Consider the following 24,327-nt stretch of genomic DNA (forward strand, 5'->3'; position numbering starts at 1 on the left):
TATTATTTTTTAAGTTTTTTTTTTTTAAGTATCATTTTGTCATTTTTGAATGTTATTTTTTTCTGTTGCATAGCTGTTTTTTACTTAGTGAAATTGACTGTCTTATCCTGTATCATAATATTTTTAAGGAGAAAGCATTTTGCTTTGCATTTAAAAATTTAACTTGTAAGCATAATCATTTACGTGTATTGGTACTCATCTTCAGGGCCAAGTGACTTTTTTTTTTTTTTTTTTTTTTTTTAATAGTAAGAGCACTGTATTTAGTGTCAGAAAACCAAACTTTCAGACTCCAGGATTAAAACATGATACCTATCTGGCTTTTAGGAAATCAGGTTCTCTGAGCCTGGTGTTTCCTCAAAGACGAGGTTAAATAAGATGATTTTTAGGATAGCCCCCATTCCAGTCCTGTATTATATGATTTCTAGATTCTATTAAAACTACAAACCAATATATATATATACACTATACTCAGCTTTCCTTTTTCATTGAATCCTTACCCATATTTTTAAAGGACAACTCAAAATATTCCTGTGCAACACCTTTTCTAAATCCTCTGAACTAGCTAATCATCCTATTCCTACCTCGCATTACCCTCTGTTGACTTTGATACACATGTTATGTAATATTACAAAATGTATGAGTTTATTATTCCCCTTTTAGTTTTTAAATTTTATTAGTGAAAGAATTTTTTTTAAAGCATATCTTCATAATTTCTCAATTGATTAGCATTCTGTTTATCTTCACTAGGCACTTTAACAAGTGTTTAGCTTTTTTTTTTTTTTTTTTTTTGTTGTTCTTTTGAATCAATTTCTATATTTTTTTGTAGCTATGACACATTATTTTATCTTGTATCACTATTAGAGTAAAAGAGGGACATTGGAAACTTAATTTTGTCTTATGTTTTGTTATAGTTCCTAAAGGGGGAGTAAGTAGTATTACCATTCTTATGTGAAATCTTATTGAGTAGTTTTCAGTTAAACAAGTTTATTCACTTCACTAGTCTATGTTAGCAGAATCTACCTACATCTTTGTTTTTGATAATAATAGCTAACTTTTATATTGCACTTTTAAGGTTTGCAAAGTGCTTTACATGTATTATCTCATTTGATCCTCTGAACAACTCTTTCAGGTAGGTGCTTTCATTATCCCTCTTTGACAGATGAGGAAACTGATACTGGGGATACCAAGAATGGTGAAAGACCAGCATTTCTCTCAAGGATTTTACAGCCTCATGAGGGAAACAACATGGAAACAATTGTGTACATACAAGTTATATACAGGATAAGTCAGATAGAGTCAACAGAGGGAATATTCTAGCAATAATGTGAATTAAGTAAAAACTTCATAGAAAAGGTATCTTGCCTAGTATCACATTAGGTTAGTTAATCTGAGACAAGAATCAAACTCAGAAGTCTGTTACTCTGTCTACTATACCACCTGGTTTCCCTCTGTCAATCCTGTTACTTATTGTCTGCTGGTTAAATAACCTTCTGAACGGATAGAATTTGGGTTTTAAGAATGCTGGTCTAGTCCATAGTTATATATTATTAAGTATGGTAGATGTCATGATAAAAAATAATGTATCTCTGTGTATATTTGGAGTATTAGAAGTTTTTAGTTTGTTAGTTTCCTGATTCTCAAGTAAGAATTAGTTTTATAAAAATATTATTGAATTTGAAGTAAAAAGATCTCGGTCAACAGGTATTTATCAAACACTTCTAATGTGCTTAGGTTTATGTCAAGTAGTGATGATATAGAGAGACAAAAAAACAATTCCTACCCTTAAGGCTCATAAATTTTAATGGGAGAGATGATATGTAAATAACTATATCTCTTTCACATGTTTTTACACACATACACACACACTGAATGTATATAGAGTTACCTAAGTGTCAGGTAAGGCCTCTTAAAGTATATGTCCATTGAGTGGAATCATGAGGGGACAAAGTATTCTAGACATGTGCCAATGCAAAGGTGTGGAGAAAGAAAATAGTGTCTTAATCATGGAACTACATACTGTGTATGAAGGGGATTAAAGTTAAGACAGCTGGAAAATGTAGGAAGGTACCAGGTTGTGTAGAATTTTAAATATCAAACAGAGGACTTTAAATTTGATCATAAAGATTCATTCAGTTGCTACACATTTATTAGATACCTGCTCTGTGCCAATTATTCTACTAAGTGCTGGGGATACAAACAAAGCAAAAGAAAATGCTATTCATCTTTGAAACCCTCTGGCGACACATTTAATCTTTTTTGAGCCTTAATTTCCTTATTTGCAAAATGAGGAAACATTTCTTCCTGTTCTTAAATCCTGTGGTCCCATATGAAAAAGTCTTTGTTGGCAGGCAAGTACAAATATGTGTACACACACAAATATGTTGAAGAATTTTATTATTTCAGGACCATTTGGCAAACTTCAAAGAAACGCATTATAATGTTTGTAAGACGATTATTATTATTATTATTATTATTATTTTTTGCCTGTATTCAGCTTTCAAAGAACTTAGGTTATAGTGAGATTGCCATTTGTTATATCACTCTTCTAGGTGTCTTGCCAAAAATGTTCCCTAAAGTAAACTTTTCTTCCTTTGTATTTATTTATTGGAATCCTTTACAAATTCCTCTTCTCACAGTAAATTGTTTTCAAATGACTTATGGCCAAATAACTCTTTTGATAATCTGAGGCTTTTAGATAGCTTGCAGCATACCTTAGATGCTATGGTATGCACTTACGTTATACTTTTGAACAAAACTAGATTTGTAATTTTTTAAAATCCTTTTACATCAGTTAATCAGAACTTTTGACTTTTTTAAAAAGTCATTTGTGAAAGAGATCACTAGAAAACAAGTTGATGCCAGGATCCTATTTATTAGGCAGGATGGGTAGTGCCACAGGGAGGGAGATGACATTATTCATTATATATGAGCCTGGGAATCAGTATTTAAATATATGTACTTTCTTTGTCTACAATAGAAAAGTTGCTTAATATAATGAGAATTGTTGTTCAGAATGATAATTGACCATTTTTAATTTTATGGTAATCAAATATTTTAAAAAATTGTATCCTCGTTTCTTTAACAAAATGAATTCTAATATATTATAACATTTTTTAAGACTATAAGTTGAAATAGGGTTTTTCTAGTTAAAATTTCTGTAAGATTAAAATATGACTAAAATTTCATATTTTGGGAGAAATGACAACCAAATCCATGTAATAAATCAGTCATTTTATAGTAAATTCTATAAGTTTGAAGCGTGTGTACCCCTCCCTATTTTAGCTTATTGCTGAAAGGATTATATATGTCATTGGGATAATACAAAATATTTTTATGTTTCTGTAAACTTTTTAGAAACACATTCTGGTGCTCAGTATGTGATGTTAAAGCTTTTTGCATGTGATTTTAGTTATACTTTGTTTATCCTCTCATTGTATTGTTTAGACTCTTAAATTATCCACTGGAACAATTTAAAAAAAAAAATGTTCTGACTATGAAAGTAGAAGGGTCTCAGACTTTAGTGATTTTCTCCATTCCCCTGCCCCATGGCCCATGACAAAACTTCTTCCCTTGACTTCACCAAATGTTTTCTATCATGTTTCTCTTTTATGTTTCCTGAATTTGTTCACTCTGCTTCCTAGAGTTTTTCACGTGAATATACCTTTTTAATATTCAGTTCAGCCTTAAGTTGTCCCCTCATCCCTTTATTTAAACTAATCTTTTCAAGAGTTTTATCCCACCAGGTCTTAGGATTTCTGTTGGTAGGTCAAAATTTTTTTTTAGCAGTTGTAAGATGTCTAGTTTTTCTTGCTTGTTGTCTAAACTTCTGGCATTTTTATGTAAACATTTAACGCCAGAAAAACTGAATTCTATCTTGTAAACTCCGGATGTGTTTATTCTTCTGCCTTCTGGCTACTATATAGTTGCTTTCTTTGGAATCTGGATTGAGTGTGTGTGTGTGTGTGTGTGTGTGTGTGTGTGTGTGTGTGTGTACGTGTACGTGTGTACGTGTGTACACGTATATATGTTGCCTTCTTACCCTCCCAATTTTTTTCAGTTGCATTTGAATGACACATGACAAATACATTTTTATAAACCTTTCTTAGATGTATTCTATGTCTCATTACAATTCTCCCATCCCTTATTCTAAGCTGGGCTTCAGGAATTCATATCTCTTTAAGACACCTTCCTCTTAACTATGAGTTCACTTCCCAAATGAGGTTTTCTTTCTATAGACTTTGCCTTTGGTGCGCAACAGGAAAACTTAGCTCTTGCACCTATTAGTGCCTATATTTCATAATCATTGGCAGTACTTTATAGGTTTTTTCTGGCTTCCTCATTTATATTCATTTAAATCAGTAGAGGTTGGTAGTTGTTATTTCTTTTGATAAATTTTGAGAGGTTCGTCTATCTTAGATATATAGTAAGACAACATACCTTTTGTTTGTTATTATTAAGATGACATCATAGAGTTAAGAAGTTACTATATCAAAACTAGTATTTAAAATTTAATACTATTATAAAAATAGTTTTAAACAAATAAAAACTATACTAAGACATTATTTGCTTATTATTAAAAATAACTACTGTGCTTTCCAATACCTGTGTAAAGCCTGATTTTCTTCATATGCTTTCAATAAAAAACATCACAATAGATTCAATTGAGAAGCAGGATTTGTGAATTCAACTGTTTTCTCCTAAGACAGTCATTAAATATTTACAGACGTGAAACTAATTCCACTCTTTCTGCTAAAATATTTTCTGGAAAATATGGTTATTGTTTAAAAGAATATTGTTTATGTTAACATGTAATAGATTTGTTATTATTTTTAAGTGAGTTAATATTTTAAAATATTACTAGTTTTAATTTCTAATTCAGGAAACATTGATATAACCCACATAAAAGTTCTTTGGAGTCTTCAATACTTTTGGGAGGTATAAACAAATTCTTAAACCAAAAAATATGAATAAAATTGTTGTAGGACATAAAGTAGTAGATTTGGAGTTAGAAAGTTCTGTAACCTATTCCCACCTTAGCTGTGTGAGTCTGCCCAAGTCATTAACCTTCCTGGATCTTTATCTCTTTATTGATTCAATGAGATCTGATCATTTCTCAGGTCCATTCTTGCACCAAGTTTTTGATCTTAAGATCCTTTGAATGACCAGATATTAATACTTTGATTTCTCTCTTCCTTCCCTACCTCCCCTTAATTCTTGCTGGATGATCTCTTACCTGTCTTCAGTGGCTCTACTGTGTCATTCTTTTGGAGATAACCAGCTGCTGCTTTTGAACATTCAGCTCCCTTTTCAGGAGGAGGCTTCATAGGTCTTCTTAAGCTGTAGTAGCATGTCTGTCTTTGGCTTCCCTTTTCTACTTTGTAAATTTCCATCTTACAGCATAATGAGGACAGATCATATTTCCTTTCTTCCATCTCAGATTCTTCTTCCCCCTTTCCCTCCTTACCACTTCCATTTAAGCCATGTTTCTTTCTGTTTTAGGAACGCTAAAGAAGTCCTTTTTCCTTCATCTACCTGGGCATAATCAGCTTTCAAATATAGATTATAATAGCTAGGTAGATAACTGATTCCAAACGGTGTCAGAAATGTAAATATTTCATATTACATTTAGATCACAACAGAATTTCCCCTATTTTCTACTCTGAGATTTTCTACTGCTTTCCCCCTTTAAAAATATTAGAGGTAGTAGGCCTTCAAGAGAGAGGGTCCTGCCTTACACTAAACTAGCACTCTTAAGATTACATGTTTTAGAGAAGGTATTAGCTAGCATTGGTAGAGGAAGTTTTTAGTTTGACTTATAAAGCAGTAAATGTTTATTAAGCACCACATCTGAAGGATATAAAGAAAGGCAGAAGGCAATTCTTGCTCTCAAGAATATCGCAATCTAATAGCAAAGGCAGCATGAAAAGAACTATATACAAACAAGCTTTATGCAAGATATGTTGGTTATATTAGTCCTGTGTGGTCTTGATCTTAAAAATAACATATGGATTTATTCTGAACTGCCTCGATCATATAGATACTCATCTAGTTTAAGGGTAATCTATAAGAAGTCAAAGATCAACCTAGTGCAACCTGGTAAAAATTAATAAAACCAAAGAACTATTTGCTTACTTTGGATGAGTCCCATGTGAGCTTATTTGAAACATTGATACTTTTTAGTTTTTATTTAAAATGTTTTCATAATAATGCTGAAAACAATAATAATCTCACCTCAACATCTTGTTCATAGTAGACATGAAATAAATATTTTTATAAATATTTTATTTTTAAATTCTTTAATAATGATCATACTTAATTGTTGGAAGCAATGGTTCTTGAGTAGGTCTGCAGTCTAAATCATAAATGCATCTTAATTTTTAGTAACTATTCAATAATTTTCTTGATTATTCTCCTGTCTTTGTTCAGGTCTGTCCATAAACTTTGATATGTGATCTGTGGTATCTTGCTGGGTATAGTGCACTTTTTTTTAATGATTAGTTTATGAGAATCTTCGTTATATTTTTACTAGATTATATATTGCTAAACTAACATTTTGTTCACTTTTTCAGGCTTTGGATGGTCAGAATATTTATAATGCATGCTGTACTCTAAGGATTGATTTTTCCAAACTGGTAAATTTGAATGTAAAATACAACAATGATAAAAGTAGAGACTATACTCGACCTGATCTTCCTTCTGGTGATGGGCAACCAGCTTTGGACCCAGCTATTGCTGCAGCATTTGCTAAGGAGACATCTCTTCTAGGTATGAATATTGCTCCCTGAAATATTTTCTTTCCATTTTGTTTAATAGAAAATATCATTTAAACCCTATTATATTACTCCAAAGAGTCAGTCCTTTAAATTGTTGGTAAGTTGTTTTTGATAGTTTTTGTTTTTCTCAGGTGAGAAAGCACGTGAATGTTATTTGGCCAGAACTCTAAAGGTCCTTCGCAGGTTTCATTAAAAAATGCCACAAAAATACAAAGCAAAGCAAAAATCTACAAATATGCTTATGAAGAAAGATACATGTGGAACTCTCATTAGGTTTAATTACACTTCATACTCTCATATACCATTACTGCCTTTTAGCATCTGGTGTCCTTGTGCATGTTCTTAAGTGCTAATCTAATTTTCTTACTTAGTACAATACAGAACCAGTCAGATAAAACAAACAAATTTTATGGGGAGATATGGCATGTGTATATATATATATAGCATTTCATAGCCTCTATTAGTTTTCACAATGGGAAGGTGATCCTAAAGACAATGCTTATGGTTTCTTTCTGTTCTCTTTTGTGATTGTAGGTTTTGTTGGGGGCAATGAAATAGTATTCATAGTAACTGCAGTAATGAATTCCTTGTAGTGGATCTGTTTAGAGAAATATTTTTTTTCATTATTATAGATCTATTTTGCCATTTGTTTGAATTTTAAATTTTAACTTATTTCTAGATTAAACCCTATTTTTATTAATTATGTTGTATATAACTGTTGATACAGTTAACATATATGAGTGTATTTTTTTCTGTCAAGATATTGTTAATCATAGAATGTTGGTTTTTAGAGACCATCTTGAACAGGGATTTTTAACCTGGAATCTGTGAATTTATTTTTAAGATGTTTTGATAACTACCTTCAGTGTAATTGATTTACTTTTAAGAGAATTATTTTGAAAAGGGACCCATAATCTTCAACAGATTGCCACAGATATTCATGATACAAAAAATTCTTAAGAATCCTTGATCTAATTCCTGAATCTAAAGACTCCTCTTTCCCTCACTCTACCTAAAATACTGGCTCAATAAAGCTAAATAATTTTATTTAAAAATTATTTAATTGGAATATGGCAGTATGGGATTGATTGCACTTAACTAATATGTACATACTTAGTTTCCTGATTGTCCTTGAAGTAGGATTTTAAATTTAGAACCATTTTACATTTAGTCCAAAAGTAAAATGGACTGCTTAGAGAAAGAATGGGTTCCCCACTTCAGTAATTACTTAGTGATTATTTTGGTGGCATTTTGTAGAGGGTTTTAATAATAATAACTCCAATAATACCTAACAACTATATAGCACTTATCTAGTTTATATATTGATTGAGTTATATGTTCTGTTTCATCCCCTCCAGCTTGTAGGTGATGTAATTCTGCTGTGGCTATGTTGCCCAAGTGCCACTCAATGAAAGTATGTGTATTACTACATTTATAGAGAGACAGGTAAATAGATAATAATGACCCTGGGCCCTGAAAGCCACTGTTAACAGAATATATTGTCTGATAGGGTCTTTAAACAATTGCAAAAGTTTCCAGTAAGGTCCAAGATATAGTCTGTGTGTATCATCAGACCATCCTAACCAAGGCATTTTGATGATGACTTTTTTGGTAACAAATTCTTGTAAGGCCTTCTAAATCGGTACGTATGTATGTGTGTAAACACACACACACACACACACACACACACACGGATTTGTGTTTTTTGTTTTTTTTTCATTAGCATAGGGGGAACCATGCTTCATTGATTGATGTAGCAAGTAAATTTTTATTAAATGCCTAATGTGTGAAAAGCATTGTTCTACACACTAGTAATACAAAGAATTATAGAAGATGGTCCCCTGCTATCTAGGAGCACCACAATCTAATGGGATTGTCATTTTATCTGTAACTAATCAAATAAAGAATTGCCTAGGATACAGATGTCATAAACCTTTCCAGGGACATATATTGGGTGTGTGTGGATAGTAGAAAATAGCATTTGTTCTTTATGATGCCTGGAGGTTCTTCTTCCCCCTACATTAAAATATTCTTCTCATATGTATAGATACATGTATATGTGTGCATACATAAAGTCTCTTTTTTTGACATTAGAAATAATTTTGTACTTCCTAATAAGTGCATTGTATACACATTATCTATTTTTCATTATGATCATGTCATAGTGTTGAGAGGCTTTTGAGCTTAAATTTATTTATGTCATAGTGGTTCAGCAACATTCTCTTTCTGGCCTAACTGGTCCTATTTTAAGCCAGAATTTTTCTATCCTTAAAATAATCATAGCATTGAATTGACAATTGACAAGAAGAAATGAGGTTTCAAAGATTTTTATGTTATTTCAACCTGAATTTTCAAAATTGTTTTCTGAGAGTCAGAGGTATTCATAGCTGAGCTGCCTAACTAAATGTAGATTTTTTTCAATGCTTATGGATGACTGCCAGCATATGTGGGTAGTTAATTTTTTTCTATATCTTTTTATGGATTATATGTTTCATATTCTGCCAGTTTTTAAAAATATGTGTAGTTCAGTTCTACACAACAACCTGAACTTTTTGTCAAAATATATTCCAATATTTAAGATTTGTTTATAGTATTCCTATGCAATATTGGCTTTTTTGTTTTGCACCATGATAATTTTCTAATGTTATTACACTTCAATTTAACAAGTATTTATTGAGAATTTATTATTTTCACGTATTGTTCTGACATTGCATAGTAGCTACTGAAATTATTAATTAGTGCTGCTGACATTTGACACTGTATTCTTGATTCCTAGATTGCTTAATGCAACCTAATGGATTACACAATTTTATAGAAAGCAAAAATAATATCGTATATAAAATTCCTGGCGTCATCATATGATGGGTAATTAGACATTAGAATTACATTTAATGCCCCATGGAAATTTTCATTAGATTACATTTAGTTCCAACAAAGTTTCTTTTTGAAAATCAGCGAATTTAGTGAGTAATTATTCATTTCATTTCAACATTTAAATGCCTCTTATGTGAATGAATGAATCAATAAATGAAAAAACATTCATGACATACTTATTATGTTACAAACATTGTACTATTTGTTGGTGGATATAAATTGAAAGGACAATGCAGCCTTTACTTTTGAACTTAAATTTTAATTGGGGGATATCATACATAAATGAAAGTTTAGTTGTGGAATGGATGACTAGACCCAGGATTCCTTAGGCTGTATTGGTTGATCAGATGACAGTTTCAGTGCTCTGAAAGAGAGCAGATTAATAGTTCTTAGACTTAGAGGATCATTGGAACACATGACAGGTTGAATGGTAAAGCCTTGTAGCACTTCACAAGGAGTAATTGAGTTGGTAACTTTGATCTTATCCTAGCATTTTAAGCAGTCAAGTAGCCTTCATGGGTTTTGTGGAACTGGGAGGAGAAGGGAGTGTGAGGGAAAGGAAAATGAGAAAGCTCACTGATGTGGAAGGGTCATATCCATTCATCCATTGGCATCTGGGTGTGTTTAAAGGGGGGAGGTGTTGTGCTATGCATATAGGTTATTTTGATGTGTAAGATACCTCTCCACAGGTATTTCATAAATATAGCTTGAACTCTCAATCCAACTCCAAAACTCACTGATTAGGAACATGGACAGGTTGCTTAATCTTTTGAAGTCTCTATTTCCACATCAATAAAATTATCTCACAAAATTTTTTGTGAAAAAAACACTTAAAATAACATTTAAAAATTTACAATTATCTGTATTCAAAAGATGGAAAATGGTCTGTTTTCATATTTGCTTTTTAATAAAGGAAATACTTTTCAAAGAATTAGTAATAGCACAGATATATCATTATGGTATTAATTATATTGCCCCTATTATTCAGAAATTGCAAGCTTTTCCAGGTAGGGCAATGGCTAAATTAGGAAGTATACTGCTTCTCTTCTACTTAAGGCCCATGAGATCAGATGCTTCTCTGTTCTCTGTGTTTCTGACAGAAGTCTCTTTCTAATGAAAACATTATGTATCTCCAGGATAGATATCTTGTTCCTTAAATGTGGGTATGCCCAGAATCTTGTCTTTATTCTTCTTTCTTTATATCCTCTCTTGGGGCTTTCAACAGCTTCCATTAGTTTTATCATTATTTTTGTGGAGATGACTCCCAAATTTGAATATATAGCTTTAGTCTTTCCTGACCTCATAGTTCCATGTCTCCAACTTCCATTGGACTTATTCAATTTAAGTGCCATAAACTTCCCAAACTGAACATAACCAAAATAAAGCTCAATGACTTTTCTCCAAATGCACCCCTATTCCTAATTTTTTAATTTTTGTAAAAAGCCCCATTGTCCTTCCAGTCATACAGGTTTATAACCTTGAAGTCATTTTTAAGTCTTTTGATTCTCCCTAAATCTCTATATCTAATAATTTGCCATGTTTTGTTAATTTTTACCTCTGCAATGTCTAATATATCTTTATCCCCTTCTTTCTATAATAGTTGCTTTTATTTCAGGCTCTTATCACCTCTTGCCTGAATTATCACATTAACCTCCCAGTTGGTCTTCTATTTCAAGTCTTTCTTCAGTATATGTTTCATTTTACACAACTGTTAAACTAATACAACAGTATTCATAAAGCACATATCTGACTGTTAGAGAAAAAAGATTGTAATCCAAGGGATACTTCCAGAAGAAATGGGATGGGATCAAAAGCACAAGTAAAGGAATTAGCCTTTAGTTAAAAGGGGTTTGCTTCTTCATCAATTGGGGGGGGGGATGGGGGGGGGAGAACATGAGAAATGATGTTGTCTTTTCCATGTTGCATCTTGAGTATGGTAAGCCAAAAGCTGAAAGAAACTAATAGGAAATATGCATGTCTTTTCTTGTTTTGTTTTGGCATTTTGTGAAAAGGCTAATGGAAGGAAATGGAAAGCAGAATTAGCAGGACAAGAATTGGTAAAGTGAGGTCATAGTGCACCCACATACGTTCTTATTATCAAGGTTTAGTTATAATGAATCTGTTTCTTCACTTTAGATGTTTTGTTAGTTGAACTGCATGGGGAGTTTATCCATGGGTGCAGATCCCAGCTCACCATCCTTTCTTATCCTATATGAATTCTTTTCCATATTCTTCCATAAATCATCCATAGAGGATCCACCCAATGTATTTAAGTCTTTATTTCTTTTGACATTTCAGTAATACCAGTGGAGCACTCAGGTTATCTTTTATCCCTTACCTTTACTACACGAATAGTTCACATCCTTTTCTGTTCATAAATGTCCATGATAATTGTTTTAGAGCATTTTTGCATATAACCTTATTACTTATAGTTTGACTTAAACCTCACATATCATTTCATTACTCTGGTTCTACTGAAGTTTTGATTGTTTTGAGATTGTGGTATTCTGTGACTCAGAATCATAACACTTATCAGGAAAACTTATTAAAAAGAGTTAGCCTGTTAGACAGTAAATTTCTTTTTTTGGTATATTTTTATAATATGAGAGTAAGTATTTAGAAAATGCTCTGTAGTCTGTATTTTTGTGTAAAAAAAAAAAATTAATTCTAATTGATTTGGACTTAACAGTAAAAGGCAGCAAGACATAGTGGATAAAAAGTTGGCCTCAGACAGAAACTTAAAGGTTCAAGACTAGTTTCTAACCCATACAAGCTGTGTGTGATCATCGACCAATTACTACATAATGACTTAGTGTTCCAGGCAACTCTCAGGTTATAAATAGTAGAGCAGTTGCCTATTTGTATGGGTACAAGAGGTTTCCTCAGTAGGGGTTTGCTGTATCATTGAAGTCATGGATCTAGACCTCAGAATAGTAGTAGGTTTTTAAAAATTAATAGTCTGTGGCCCAAGTATTATTTTGCTTCATCTGTTCAAAATGTTTGCTTTGTATTCTTACATATCAGGAATGCCATCTGACCATAAATGCTTCAGTGGATTTTTTTTAACCTCATTATTGTAAGTACTTCTTTCATTGGTATTGATTATATCTCATCCATATCTTGGATCCATGCCTTTTTATAATCCTCATGGATCATAGATTAAAGCTCAACAGGATCATAGTGAGGATTTTTATCCATCCTCAAAATATACATCCCTTTCATAGTCTGCAAGTCAGAGGTCTTCCTCTAGGTCTTAACAGTATATGTGTGACAAATGTCACACTTAGAATGTAGGCTGTCCATTTTAAAATTTCTCACAAGTAGCCTACTTTATGCCACAAATTAGTCATAATTAAGTAATCTTCCTTAGGTGCGAGTCTGATCATGGCATCCCATCCTTCTTTCCTCTTCTCCCCCTCTTCCCCTTTCAGTATACTCCAGTGGCTCCCATTTCATTATCTTCAGGATAAAAAATATGAATAAAACCTCAAAGAAAAAAAAGCAAATATTACAGGAAGAAATTAAACTAGTAGTATCTGATGAAAAGGGTAGAGACCTATGGACTCCCATAAATCATGTAAAAACAAAGAAACCTAAGAATGGCTCCAAAGAAAAGTAAAACTTATTTAAAAAAAAAAAAGAAAGAAAGAAAAATAAATGAATTTAGGGTTAAAACTAACTCAAGCATTACTAACAGTAGAAAAACCTATCCTTATTTTGTTTATGTGGTAAATTTTAGGTAATCATACTTTAAAATATCAAGTACGATTACCTAAAATTTACCACAAAAAATCTTTCATGATATAAATATCCAAATCATGCAGTTCTTACTCACCTGCTTCCCTCTGTATCAGATTCTGCTGAGATAAAGGGGCTATAGTATATTTCTGTTCAATCCTTTCATTAACACTTTATTTGCCATTTAAGGAGTTATGGTGTGTAATAGTATGTCTTGTTTCACTATGAATACATTCTTTGCGATTGACTTAGAAATGGGCTTAAATTTATTGAATATTTAATAGCTTTTTGCTTTTACTGAAGCTGAAGACCTACATTTTAAAGTATTCTCTTGCCTATGAAATTTAAGTTTAAAGACTGGCAGAGTTGTTTTGATTCTCCTTCTAATTAATTGCCTTCAGGAGAGAAAATATTCCCAAGTAATCTTGAAGCAAAAACCTATAATTAAAATGACTTATTCAACTAAAGGATCATTGGTCTTATTAAATAATAATTCCATGACTATATAGTAACTGTAATTCTTTGAAAACTCTTCCTTTCATATGATTTTTACTGTTAAAAACCTGAAGTGAAATTTTAACAAATCAACAAAACTAAGTTTTCATTAAGTGACAATATGGGCAGGTTTGGGGATGGGAGGAGATAACATATAACATACTGAACATGATAATGGTATTTATATAAGAATTGTTATTTCATCTCAGATTTCCTTAGTGATCAATATTATCAGAAGGGATTATCCTATTCTGAAAAATTTTCAATTGAAAGAGACCTTAAAAGAATTCTAGTTTAACATTCTATCAATATTGAAATCTCTTCCACAATAGAATCCCCTTAATGGTTAGCCTCTGCTTCAACACTTTTGGTGATAAGACTTTGTAAACTGATGAAGTAGAATGCAATTTTATATTGATCATGTTTTGTGGAGTGTCTAGCTGTTTTCTCCATAAAGGCTTCTTATGGTTGCTAATTTGTCCCCAATTGGAGTATTTAGCTAGTTTCACTATAGATAAAGGGGAAATGAGATGTTGAGTTTGATGTATTTACTGATAGAATTGTAAGAATGTGTTTAATTATTGATTTGTTAAGAAATCTACTTATTTGATGATTTTAAAGCAAGCAGTTGATTTTAGATTTTTCGATCCAGAATAGTCCAATATGAAATTGTTCAATCTGGTTATTCAATCCAGTATTAAAACTAAAGGATTAACTAACAATATGACCTTTCCATTCTTTTCTTAATGCAATCCATTGAGAAATCTTATATATAGCCCCTCCCCTTTTTTCTTTCTGTCAGATCTATCTGGTGACAGCTCTTTGCTTAATAACTCACTCTGTTCTTTATGTACCTTCTTACTGTTGGTAAAAAGAAAAGGATAGATAATGTATATCAATCTGTATCTAAGGATGCCCCTCCCAGCTTTCCTATTTTTAATTTTATTCTATTTTTACTTCTTCCATATTAAATAAGGTTAAAAATTTTTACAGGCTATGATATGCTATTTATATTGCATGTGATACATGATTTCATGGGCTCACCTCAGGGTTCCTAAATATATAAGAATGCTGTTTAGCTCTCAAGGTTTCATGCACAAAGACATAGGATCTTTAAGAATATTCAACTTCAGAGGAAACAACATTCTGAGAACTCCTATAGAGGGTAAGTCTTCTCTATATTCTTTTTTTCCCCTATTTAAATTAATTTAAAATATCAAGAACGACTGGATTTGCAAAGAAAACTGAAAGATATTGAGAATATGGTAGTTTTGGCAGAACATTTCATTTGGATAAAGTAGATTTTATTTGTCTCTTGTTTTCAAATACAGAAGGGATCTTGTAAAAAAGGACAAATTTTTTCTTAGGGTCCCTTAGTTATAAATTTATGATTTGTCCAATGATTCTCGTATAAAAAGTAATTTATGGAATCATCTACTGACTTAATAAAATTGAAATGTATCACTTCAGATGACAATCCTAAGTGAAATTCTTTTGGTATTATCAATATTCCCATCTTGTAGATTAGTAAACTGATGTTAATAGAGCTTAAATGATCACCTCTAGTGAAAGTACTATGTCAGTAAGTGAATATTTGTGACATGATAGAAAAGTCCATAGGAGTGCAGAAAGTTGGCTGGCCTAAGCCCCCTCCTTAAATGGATGTTCAGAAGGAAGAGTCAGAAGGAGAGGCCCCAGGGGCAGAGAATACTGATATTGGATGGTTGAAATGATCTTGGAGGATGAAGAAATTCCTGGGGCATAATAGAGGTGTCCAAAAGAGTACCGCTGGGTACCAGTAGCAAAATTTATTTTCAGACCTCAAATGCAAGTTTTTTTCACTAGAACACACTCCAGTAATAAAAGGTATATTCTGTACCAGTATTTTAATAATTATTTTCATTAACAAATTTTAAAAGTAATTTTTCTAGATTTTGCTTAGAATCAATGTTTTCAGTGTACTTGTTTTTCCCCATGTGAATGTAATTTATCTAGAATTACTCTAATTATCTGATTATATAGTACTTTTATTGTATATGTACTTAGTTTTTCTTTTTTTTTTTTTTTTAAATCACTTTATTGTGTCTAGTTGTAGCATAATAGATTGGGCACTAACATTAGGAGTAAGGAAGATCTGAATTTAAATTTCACCATAGGTTTGTTGTGACAATTGAAAAGTTTAAGAGACAGTTTCTGGGTAATAATTCCTTTTATTAACATTGTAAGCATTTTATTAATAAAAGGATCAGTGATCCTCTTCATATGCCAAAGACACCCCTCAAGGAGCACACTCAATACTTAAATGCTCTTGAAAGGATGGGAACTCCTGAGGGTGGCAATTGACTCTTGGTTGGTTAACAAGTAATGAAAAAATGAATATTATAATGAGAGTAATCCTTTTCTAATGAGGGACTAAGGGATATGAGTTTGATTATGTCATTTACTTCCAAATCATCCCTAGCCTTGGAGAAATCTAGATTTAAGGATCTAGATTCCCCCACCCAAACTTGAGTGGGCCAGGAGTTTCACCTTAAATTCCTTGTAAGATTGAGTGGATTAGCAATAGAATGTTAATCCTATCTACTGTCTTTGGTCCTAAGGGGGAGAACTAAATCTCCTCAAATCATTGATTATTAACAATCATTTCTCTCATTTCATGACCCTGAGAAAGTCACTTTAAGCTCTTTTTGCCTCACTTTCCTCATTTGTAAAATGAAGGGGTTGGAATAGATGTATCTCTAAGGTTACTTTGATCTCTATGTCTATGAGCCTCTAATTGAAATGGTTCTAATGCCAAATCCCAGTAGGGCTAAAAAGTAAATATTAATAGTTTTAATAGTATTATGAAAAGATTAAATCATGATTACTATAATAATTTCAGATGCTCAAATGAGATATTAATAAGTACTTTAATATGTTCCTTAGAAAATATATCTAATTGGGCATAATTTATTTTCCGATGGAGGGAAATGAATAGTATAGTGGAATAGTGTAGGAGTAATGTAGTAGGGGTGGTGGATGATATTATATAATGTAGCAGTCCTCATTCATAAGATCTGATCCATGAGGCCTTTAGATTCAATCTTTAATTAGTTTTTTGTGGAGCTCAGAAATGAAGGTTTTTACTCCAGATATTCATAGTACCTTTCATGAAAACCTGTAGTGTTAGTGACTCATGTTTCTGAATTTTACCAAGATATTTTGGATAGATGACATGGTGCTAATATTGATGCCTTTAAATGTTTAATTATTGCCTTTTCCCTAAATTTCCAGGCTTACGAGGAGCTCTTTAGCAAAGGGAAATTCTTAAAGGGCAGTATATTTTCAAAAAACTTATTAAGAAGGTTTAATTTCTAACAATTGGTTAGCACTCTGTATTGCTCCCCTTCCAGTGCATACTTCAAAAACATTTTGTTTACTTGTGATGAAAGTAAATTATTTCCCGTAGCAAGACTATAGGCAGCTAAGTGGCATAATGAATAGAGCAATCGGCTTGAAATCAGGAAGACTTACCTTCCCAAGTTCAAATCTGTTCGCAGACACTTAGTAATTGTGTGACCCTGAGCAAGCACAACATCATTTGCCTCAGATTAACCATCTATAAAATGAACTGGAAAAGGAAATGGCAAATCACCTGGCCAAGAAAACCTGAATGGGATTAGATACAGTTGAAAAAATGACTGAAAACAAAAGTGATCCCTACTTAATATGCTTACTTTACCATATTTCAGGGTCAGTAATAGTATTATAATATTTTTCATTTCTGTATCTAGTATTTTGAATATCTCTCTGTAATAATATCTTGTGGTATTATAGTTAGGGTATTTACTCATACCCATTTTATATATGAAAACACTCAGTTCCAACAATTGGTTGGATAAATAATTTGTCTCATCTCATAAGACCATATACTATAAATGATAGAGCAAGGCTAATAAGAGCCATTAAAATTTTACTAGAGAATCTCCTGAGTTTCAGAAATTAAAATCTGAAGGGAATATAATCTTCCATAAAGCAATAAACCATTAACTTAAAATAATGTGAGTTGAAGTTAACTTGTTTAATGGTTATATTTTTAAATTTTTTCCTTTATGTAAAAGAACATAGGTAGACATACTTGTCTAATACTTGGGGGCATATTGATAGAGAAAATATTCCAATAATAAGTATTTTTAAAGTACTCACTATGTTGCAAAAAGTTTCTTTGGCATTAGGAATACTAAGATAAAAGTGAAATAGGGCCTATCCTCAAGAAATATGTCTGTCTTTTGGGGGGAAGAGCATAAACATGGATACATAAACCCAAATTAATATACAAAATGAATATTAAATAATTTCTTGAGGAGGAGCACTTGGTGAAATGATAAATCAAGATAGATTTCACATAAAAGATGATACTTTATTTGAACCTTAAACGTAGTTAGGATTCAAGGAACCAGAGGCAAGGAAGGGGGAGTGCATTTAACAGATAGGAGCGTCCTGTGTGCAAAGGCATGTAAGGTATGAACACTCTCAAATACTCGTTCAGCTAGACTATAATCTTTGAAGGAGTGTAATTTGCAGTAGCTTTCAAAGATAGTTGTTGACAGGTTTTCAGTGCCAAAAAGAAAAGTTTATATTTTATCTATAAGTCAGTTGGGAGCAGGGAAGTAACATGGTCAGTCAGATCTGTGCTGTAGGTACCAAAATATATTGCTTCAAAATGAAAACAATGTTAGATCACTAGACTGTACTTGGCTGTTTATGTTCTGATTTTACATTTCTGTTATTTATGGATTTCAGAATCTATCTTTTTTGTGTTTTTCCTTCTTTCCCTGTTATTATAAAGGCAACATCATCTTCCTAATCCCTAAAACTTGCAACCTAGAAGTCATCCTCAATTACACATCCATACCTATACCCACATCCAATCAGTTGCCAAGACCTGCTGATTTTACTTTTGCAACATCTCTTTCTTGAATACATCCCCATCTCTCCTCACACTTGCAATCACAGTGGTGCTGGCCCTCATCACCTCATTCGTAGACAATTTCAATAGTCTGTATAGATATATTTGCCTTTACTCCATTCCAATCCAGCCTCCATTCAGCTTCCCAAAGTGATTTTCCTAAAGCTGTTCAATCATGTGCAGTTCTGTCACCCCTACCTTTTTCCTGCTTAAACTACAATAGCTTCCTGTCATTTCAGGATCAAATACAAAAAAACCTGTTTGGTCCCTTAGTATACCTTTCCAACTTCTTTATATATTAATCTGTATCACAGTCTTTTTTTTAAAAAAAAAAAAATAATAATTTTTTTGGTGAGGTATTTGGGATTAAATGACTTGCCCAGAGTCACACAGCTAGGAAACATACCATATACTTTTTTTTTTTTTTTTAATAGCTTTTTATTTACAAAACATATGCATGGGTAACTTTTTCAACATTGACCCTTGCACAATCTTCTGTTCCAAATTTTCCCCTTCTTCCCCCTCCCCCCTCTCCTAGATGGCCGGTAGTCTAATACATATGAAATGTTAAAATATAATACCATATACTTTTTTTTTTTTTGGGGGGGGGGGTTGAGGCAATTGGGATTAAGTGACTTGCCCAGGGTCACACAGTCAGGAAGTGTTGTTAAATGTCTGAGAGCAGATTTGAACTCAGGTCCTTCTGACTTTAGGGCAGGTTCTCTATCCATGCTCCACCTAGTTGCCCCATAATACCATATACTCTTAAATGACATTGGCCTCCTTGCAGGTCTGTAAAAAAAGACATTTCATTTTTGAACTCTGAGCATTTTCTCTACTTACTCCATACCTGGAATGATCTTCCTTTTCATCTCTGCCTAATTGGCTTCCTTTAAGTACTAACTAAAATACCATATTTTACAGCAAGCCTTTCCTGATCTCAAATCTAGTGCCTTCTTTCTATTAATTATTTGCTATTTTTCCTATATATAGCTTATTTGTATATATTTGTTTGCATGCTTTTCCCTATATTTTGAGATTGTGAGCTCCTTGAGACTATCTTTAGGGACTATCTTTTGCCTCTTTTTTATATCCCCAGTACTTAATACAGTGCCTGGTTCATGTGGATACATAATAAATGCTGACTGGTTGATTCAGCTATGGACAATAGTAACCCCTAGAATTCATCCTTTCTCCCCCTTACTTTCTTCCATCCAGCTTTTCTGACTGTATTAGCCTAGGTGAATATGGGAATCTAAATTTCTAGTAAGAGAAGAATAAAAGCAAGTCAGAACCTCCTTAAAATGTAGTATTCTATCAAAATCACATATGAAAACATAAATATCTGCTATTTGAAGTTGAGTCTTTTTCATTGAAGTTGAGAATAGTGATTTCCAGTGGAAGATTTTGTGGTATTGAAATATTGAAATAAACTTTTATATTAGAAAGATTTTGAATTAGATAAGGAAAACTTCCCTGGCTTCTAAGTTCTTTTAAAGGTCTGTAAAGTTTACACATCTCTAATATTTTAGCAACCTTTCTAAGTTATGCCTGTTCATTATACTTAAAAGAGGGGTAGGATGTATATATTGGTACAGTGCCTCCCTCTAATTTCTTCCCCTGGTGCCTAAAGAAAAACAGTGGGAAAGAAGTCTAGACCATATGGATATATTTGAACAAATTGTCCAAGAATAGTGATGGGGGAAATGAGGAAGAATAATTGGAGATACTGTAGATAGTGAAAGCAGCAGTCAAAGGTTGATGTGCCTGACTGAATGGCCTGATATGTCACTCTCTGATAAGCATACTGGTAACTGCCAGCCTCAGCTATGCTCTGATATAGAATATCTCTTCCACAAATAAATATTAAATGTTTATTACTCTATTTTTTTTGGAATGGAACTAGTGGAAAACTTGTAGTCTTATTTCTACTCCAGTTCAGTGGAACATTTATAAAAATGCAAAACGGGCAATGGCATTTTCCCAAAAATACTCATGAATTTGCTGGAATAAATACAATTCATAATTTCTCTTTTAAATTTTGATTTTTTTCTATGTATTAAGATGTTTGTGTGAATTGTTTCTTTTACATTTCTGAACTTTATTCTGTCTTTGATGTCATAAATTAGCTAAATAATCTAGTTATACACACCTGATTATAGAAAGAAAACTTGAATTTATATTTCAAAGTCAACAAATATTTTTTAAGCTCCTGAGTATATCCATCTTAAATCCTTTATGTAATTCTGTGTTAACCAGATTTTATGTTACTTTTGAAGTTTCTTTAAGTATTTAGATTTTTATATTTAATTATGAGTCATGAAGTGGCATGTTGAAAGTTTGATTTTTCTAGGGAGTTTCTTTTCTAAAACTATAGCATAGTAGCATTATATTAGATTTCATGTATATATTAATATATATAAATTAGTTTCAGTTATTTTTTATATATGGATGCCCAAGCAATGTGTTTTATGGTAAAGGCAAAGAAAATTTATGAATGAAATAGAATTTTTTTCTGGACTTAAAAAAATTTTATTTTCCATGTCATTTATGGGATATGTTCCTATTCAAAAAGTATGAGAAGTTGAAGAAGGATTGTGATCTATATTATTAAAAGGAATATTGCATAGATGAAATCATAGATCTATTGAATAATGAACACATGGAAGAATTTTGAATATATAGCATTGTGCAAACAGACATTCCCATAATATTTTGTTTGACATTTTTATTAGTTTGATAAATATTATGACAGTAAAAAAGGTATTGTCCTTGCATTGAAGAAAATCCAGGCTCAATCCTGCCTCCACCATTGTTTAGTTGTTTGACCCTTGGCTAGTGCTTTCATTTTTCTGTACCTCAATTTCTTTCCTTATCTTTAAATTGAAGGGGTAGGACTTGTTGGCCTCTAAGGATACCATCTACTTTAAGGTCTATAATCATTTTCTTTGGTATTTTCTGCAAATTAGGAAAAAAACCAATTTTAATCTTTAATTTTGATATAAAGGTGGTGACTGTATTAAAATATTTACATTTTATACTGAATTAGCAAGCAAAAATGAAAACAGAAAAATAAGTTTATGGCCCTTTTCTTGATTGATAAAATTTCTTGAACTTCCCAAAAGGATGCATTTCTTTGCAAGATTAAATTTCTGTTTTATTTTTTTGTATGATCCTCCAAAAGGATCATAGTTAGAGCTGGGATGGACAGTAAGGATATTCTAGCTCATTCTACACAGTTTACAAGTGAAAAAATTCATGTCTAGCAAGATAAAATCATGTGTACAAAATCATACCACAAGTAGCTGAGCTTGAGGTTTGGACCAGTTTCTTTTCTGGATTTTTTCCAATATATCCTTGCTGTATTTGGATTAACACATATTTTAAACATTTTAGAGCCATGGTGTTGTTTACTATTTTGTTTAATGCCATAAATCAGCTTGGCCCTTAATAGATTATTATATTATCTTCTTTCCTGGAATACAGACAGGAGCAAGGAGAATTTGAAACTGTACTTGATAGCATTAATGAATGTGTATCCATCCTAGCAACTTTAATGAAATGCTTTGACCAATTAAACAAAACTGACTAGAAGAAGTATTGAAAAATGATATTAAAAAAGAGAAGTCACCTTCTCAGAGAAAGTGTTTTACTAAGTCAAAGACAGCAGAGATGTTAAGGAAAAATGAAAGTGGGGAAAAGCCCCTTTAATACTATAATTGCACTAGAAGACCACAGTTATAATTTCCATGAAGTGAGAATGTCAGAAAACTAACTGGAAAAGATTAGAAAATCAAATTATCTAAGATAAAAGAAGCATGTCTAAATGGCATGCTCAGAGATGTTATAGGGAAAGAATGAATAAATGAAATGGGAGATATCCTAGTATGCCAACTCTGTGCTATGTCATTTCTATCTTTGTATAGGAAAGGTACACATTCCCCCCCCCCCCCCCCCATATGGAATGTTACATTAACTTGAGAGGCTTAATTTGAAAGAGTCAGTTGATATGAAGAATGAAAAGGATTCTGAATTAAATAGGAAATGAAAAGGTGATAAGAGAAATTCCATAGGATGGAATTGATATATCCATAAAATGACTTAATAAGAGGAAAAACATCTTAAGAGTGAGCAAAAGTCGATGAATGGTAATGAAGCAAATCAATGAGGAAATAGTAGGAAAACCAATTAAGAAAGAATAAGGGAAAACTTGAAATACTCAACACAATTCCTGGCGCTTAGTAGGTACTTAATAAATGCTTGTTGACTGTCTGAAAGAATAGAGAATTAAACCTGGAGAAAATGCAATAGTAGAAAACCCTATAGTTTTTTTTTTTGTTCCCTATTGTGAAAGAATGTAATGTTTAATAGAACTTGTATTCATGATAGCTATTTGGTTTCAATTAACAAGGCAAAGTGATCTTCATAAGATTTTATTTAATGTCATTTTGATGAATTAAAAATATGATACAAGGTGATTTGTATTGATCTACAAATGAAAAGACTGTATTGTTTCCTAAACTATAACTAGCTATATTATTTCAAAGGTGAGCTTGAACTAAAGATGGCAAGAAGAAAATTGCCCTCACTGTTAGCAGTATGAACCTAGTAATAATAAAGACATTTCTTAATGATAATTTCTTGAAGTGGCTAAAATACAAAAAAAAAAAAAAAAAAAAAAAAAAAAGAATTTTACAATTTTCTTGATAGTTTTCTGCTTGAAAATATAGTGTTCAGTATGAATTTCTTGTATACAAAGTAGATGCTTGTGAATTTTAAAAGTTGTACTTAATTTTTTACCAGAAAATTTAGGTACATGCTTTTGAACCAGAATATACAGAAGCTTCTTCATTTATCCCCAGTCGGTTTCATTTAAGCATGAGAAAGTATCACGCACTGTTTCGCGTGGTCAGCTGTGAACTGTGCAGCCATCATGCTTAAGTAGATTTTTGTAAAAGACTTGTGTGTGTTTCGTAAAATACGCTTTATTTTAAAATTAGGGCTTCCTGTTGCAGCTGTTCCAGGAGCTCTGAGTCCTTTGGCTATTCCAAATGCTGCTGCAGCAGCTGCTGCAGCTGCTGCTGGCCGAGTGGGTATGCCTGGAGTCTCAGCTGGTGGCAACACAGTCCTGTTGGTTAGCAATTTAAATGAAGAGGTTAGTGAAACTATTTACTAACTTTCATTCTTTTAATTTCATTTCATTTGTGAAAGTTTATCATTTTTCTTTTTTACATTTTTCCTTATATACATATTAGTCAAAGTATTTTCTGTTTATGTCTACTTCTGAATAAAATTAAAGTACTTAAGAAAATACTTTATTTTCCTAGATAATCATTTATATATTTCTTTTTCAGTAGCTACCTATTTTTCCTAAGAAAAATATGGTTACATGCTATGGTTTGGCTTTTTTATTTTACATTTTGTTTCCAAAGGCAAATGTGATCTAATTTGCAGATTTAACTCTACAACAATTTTGCTCGTCTTTTCTGATAATTTGCT

At 32.1% G+C, this 24,327-nt stretch overlaps 1 protein-coding gene across 5 annotated transcripts in view; it reads left to right on the forward strand.

The window, feature by feature from the left end:
* PTBP2 (polypyrimidine tract binding protein 2) overlaps positions 1–24,327 on the forward strand; it is a 108,993-nt gene that overhangs the window by 75,027 nt on the left and 9,639 nt on the right. For 3 of the 5 annotated variants that reach the window (XM_031967119.1, XM_031967120.1, XM_031967123.1), the window contains 2 exons: positions 6,570–6,765; positions 23,829–23,983. In XM_031967119.1, coding sequence (XP_031822979.1) covers positions 6,570–6,765; positions 23,829–23,983 — 351 coding nt within the window. The remainder of the gene's footprint in view (positions 1–6,569; positions 6,766–23,828; positions 23,984–24,327) is intronic. The other 2 variants (XM_031967121.1, XM_031967122.1) reach the window with 1 other exon arrangement.

The sequence above is a fragment of the Sarcophilus harrisii genome, chromosome 4 (assembly GCF_902635505.1).
Source record: "Sarcophilus harrisii chromosome 4, mSarHar1.11, whole genome shotgun sequence".
NCBI lineage: Eukaryota > Metazoa > Chordata > Mammalia > Dasyuromorphia > Dasyuridae > Sarcophilus > Sarcophilus harrisii.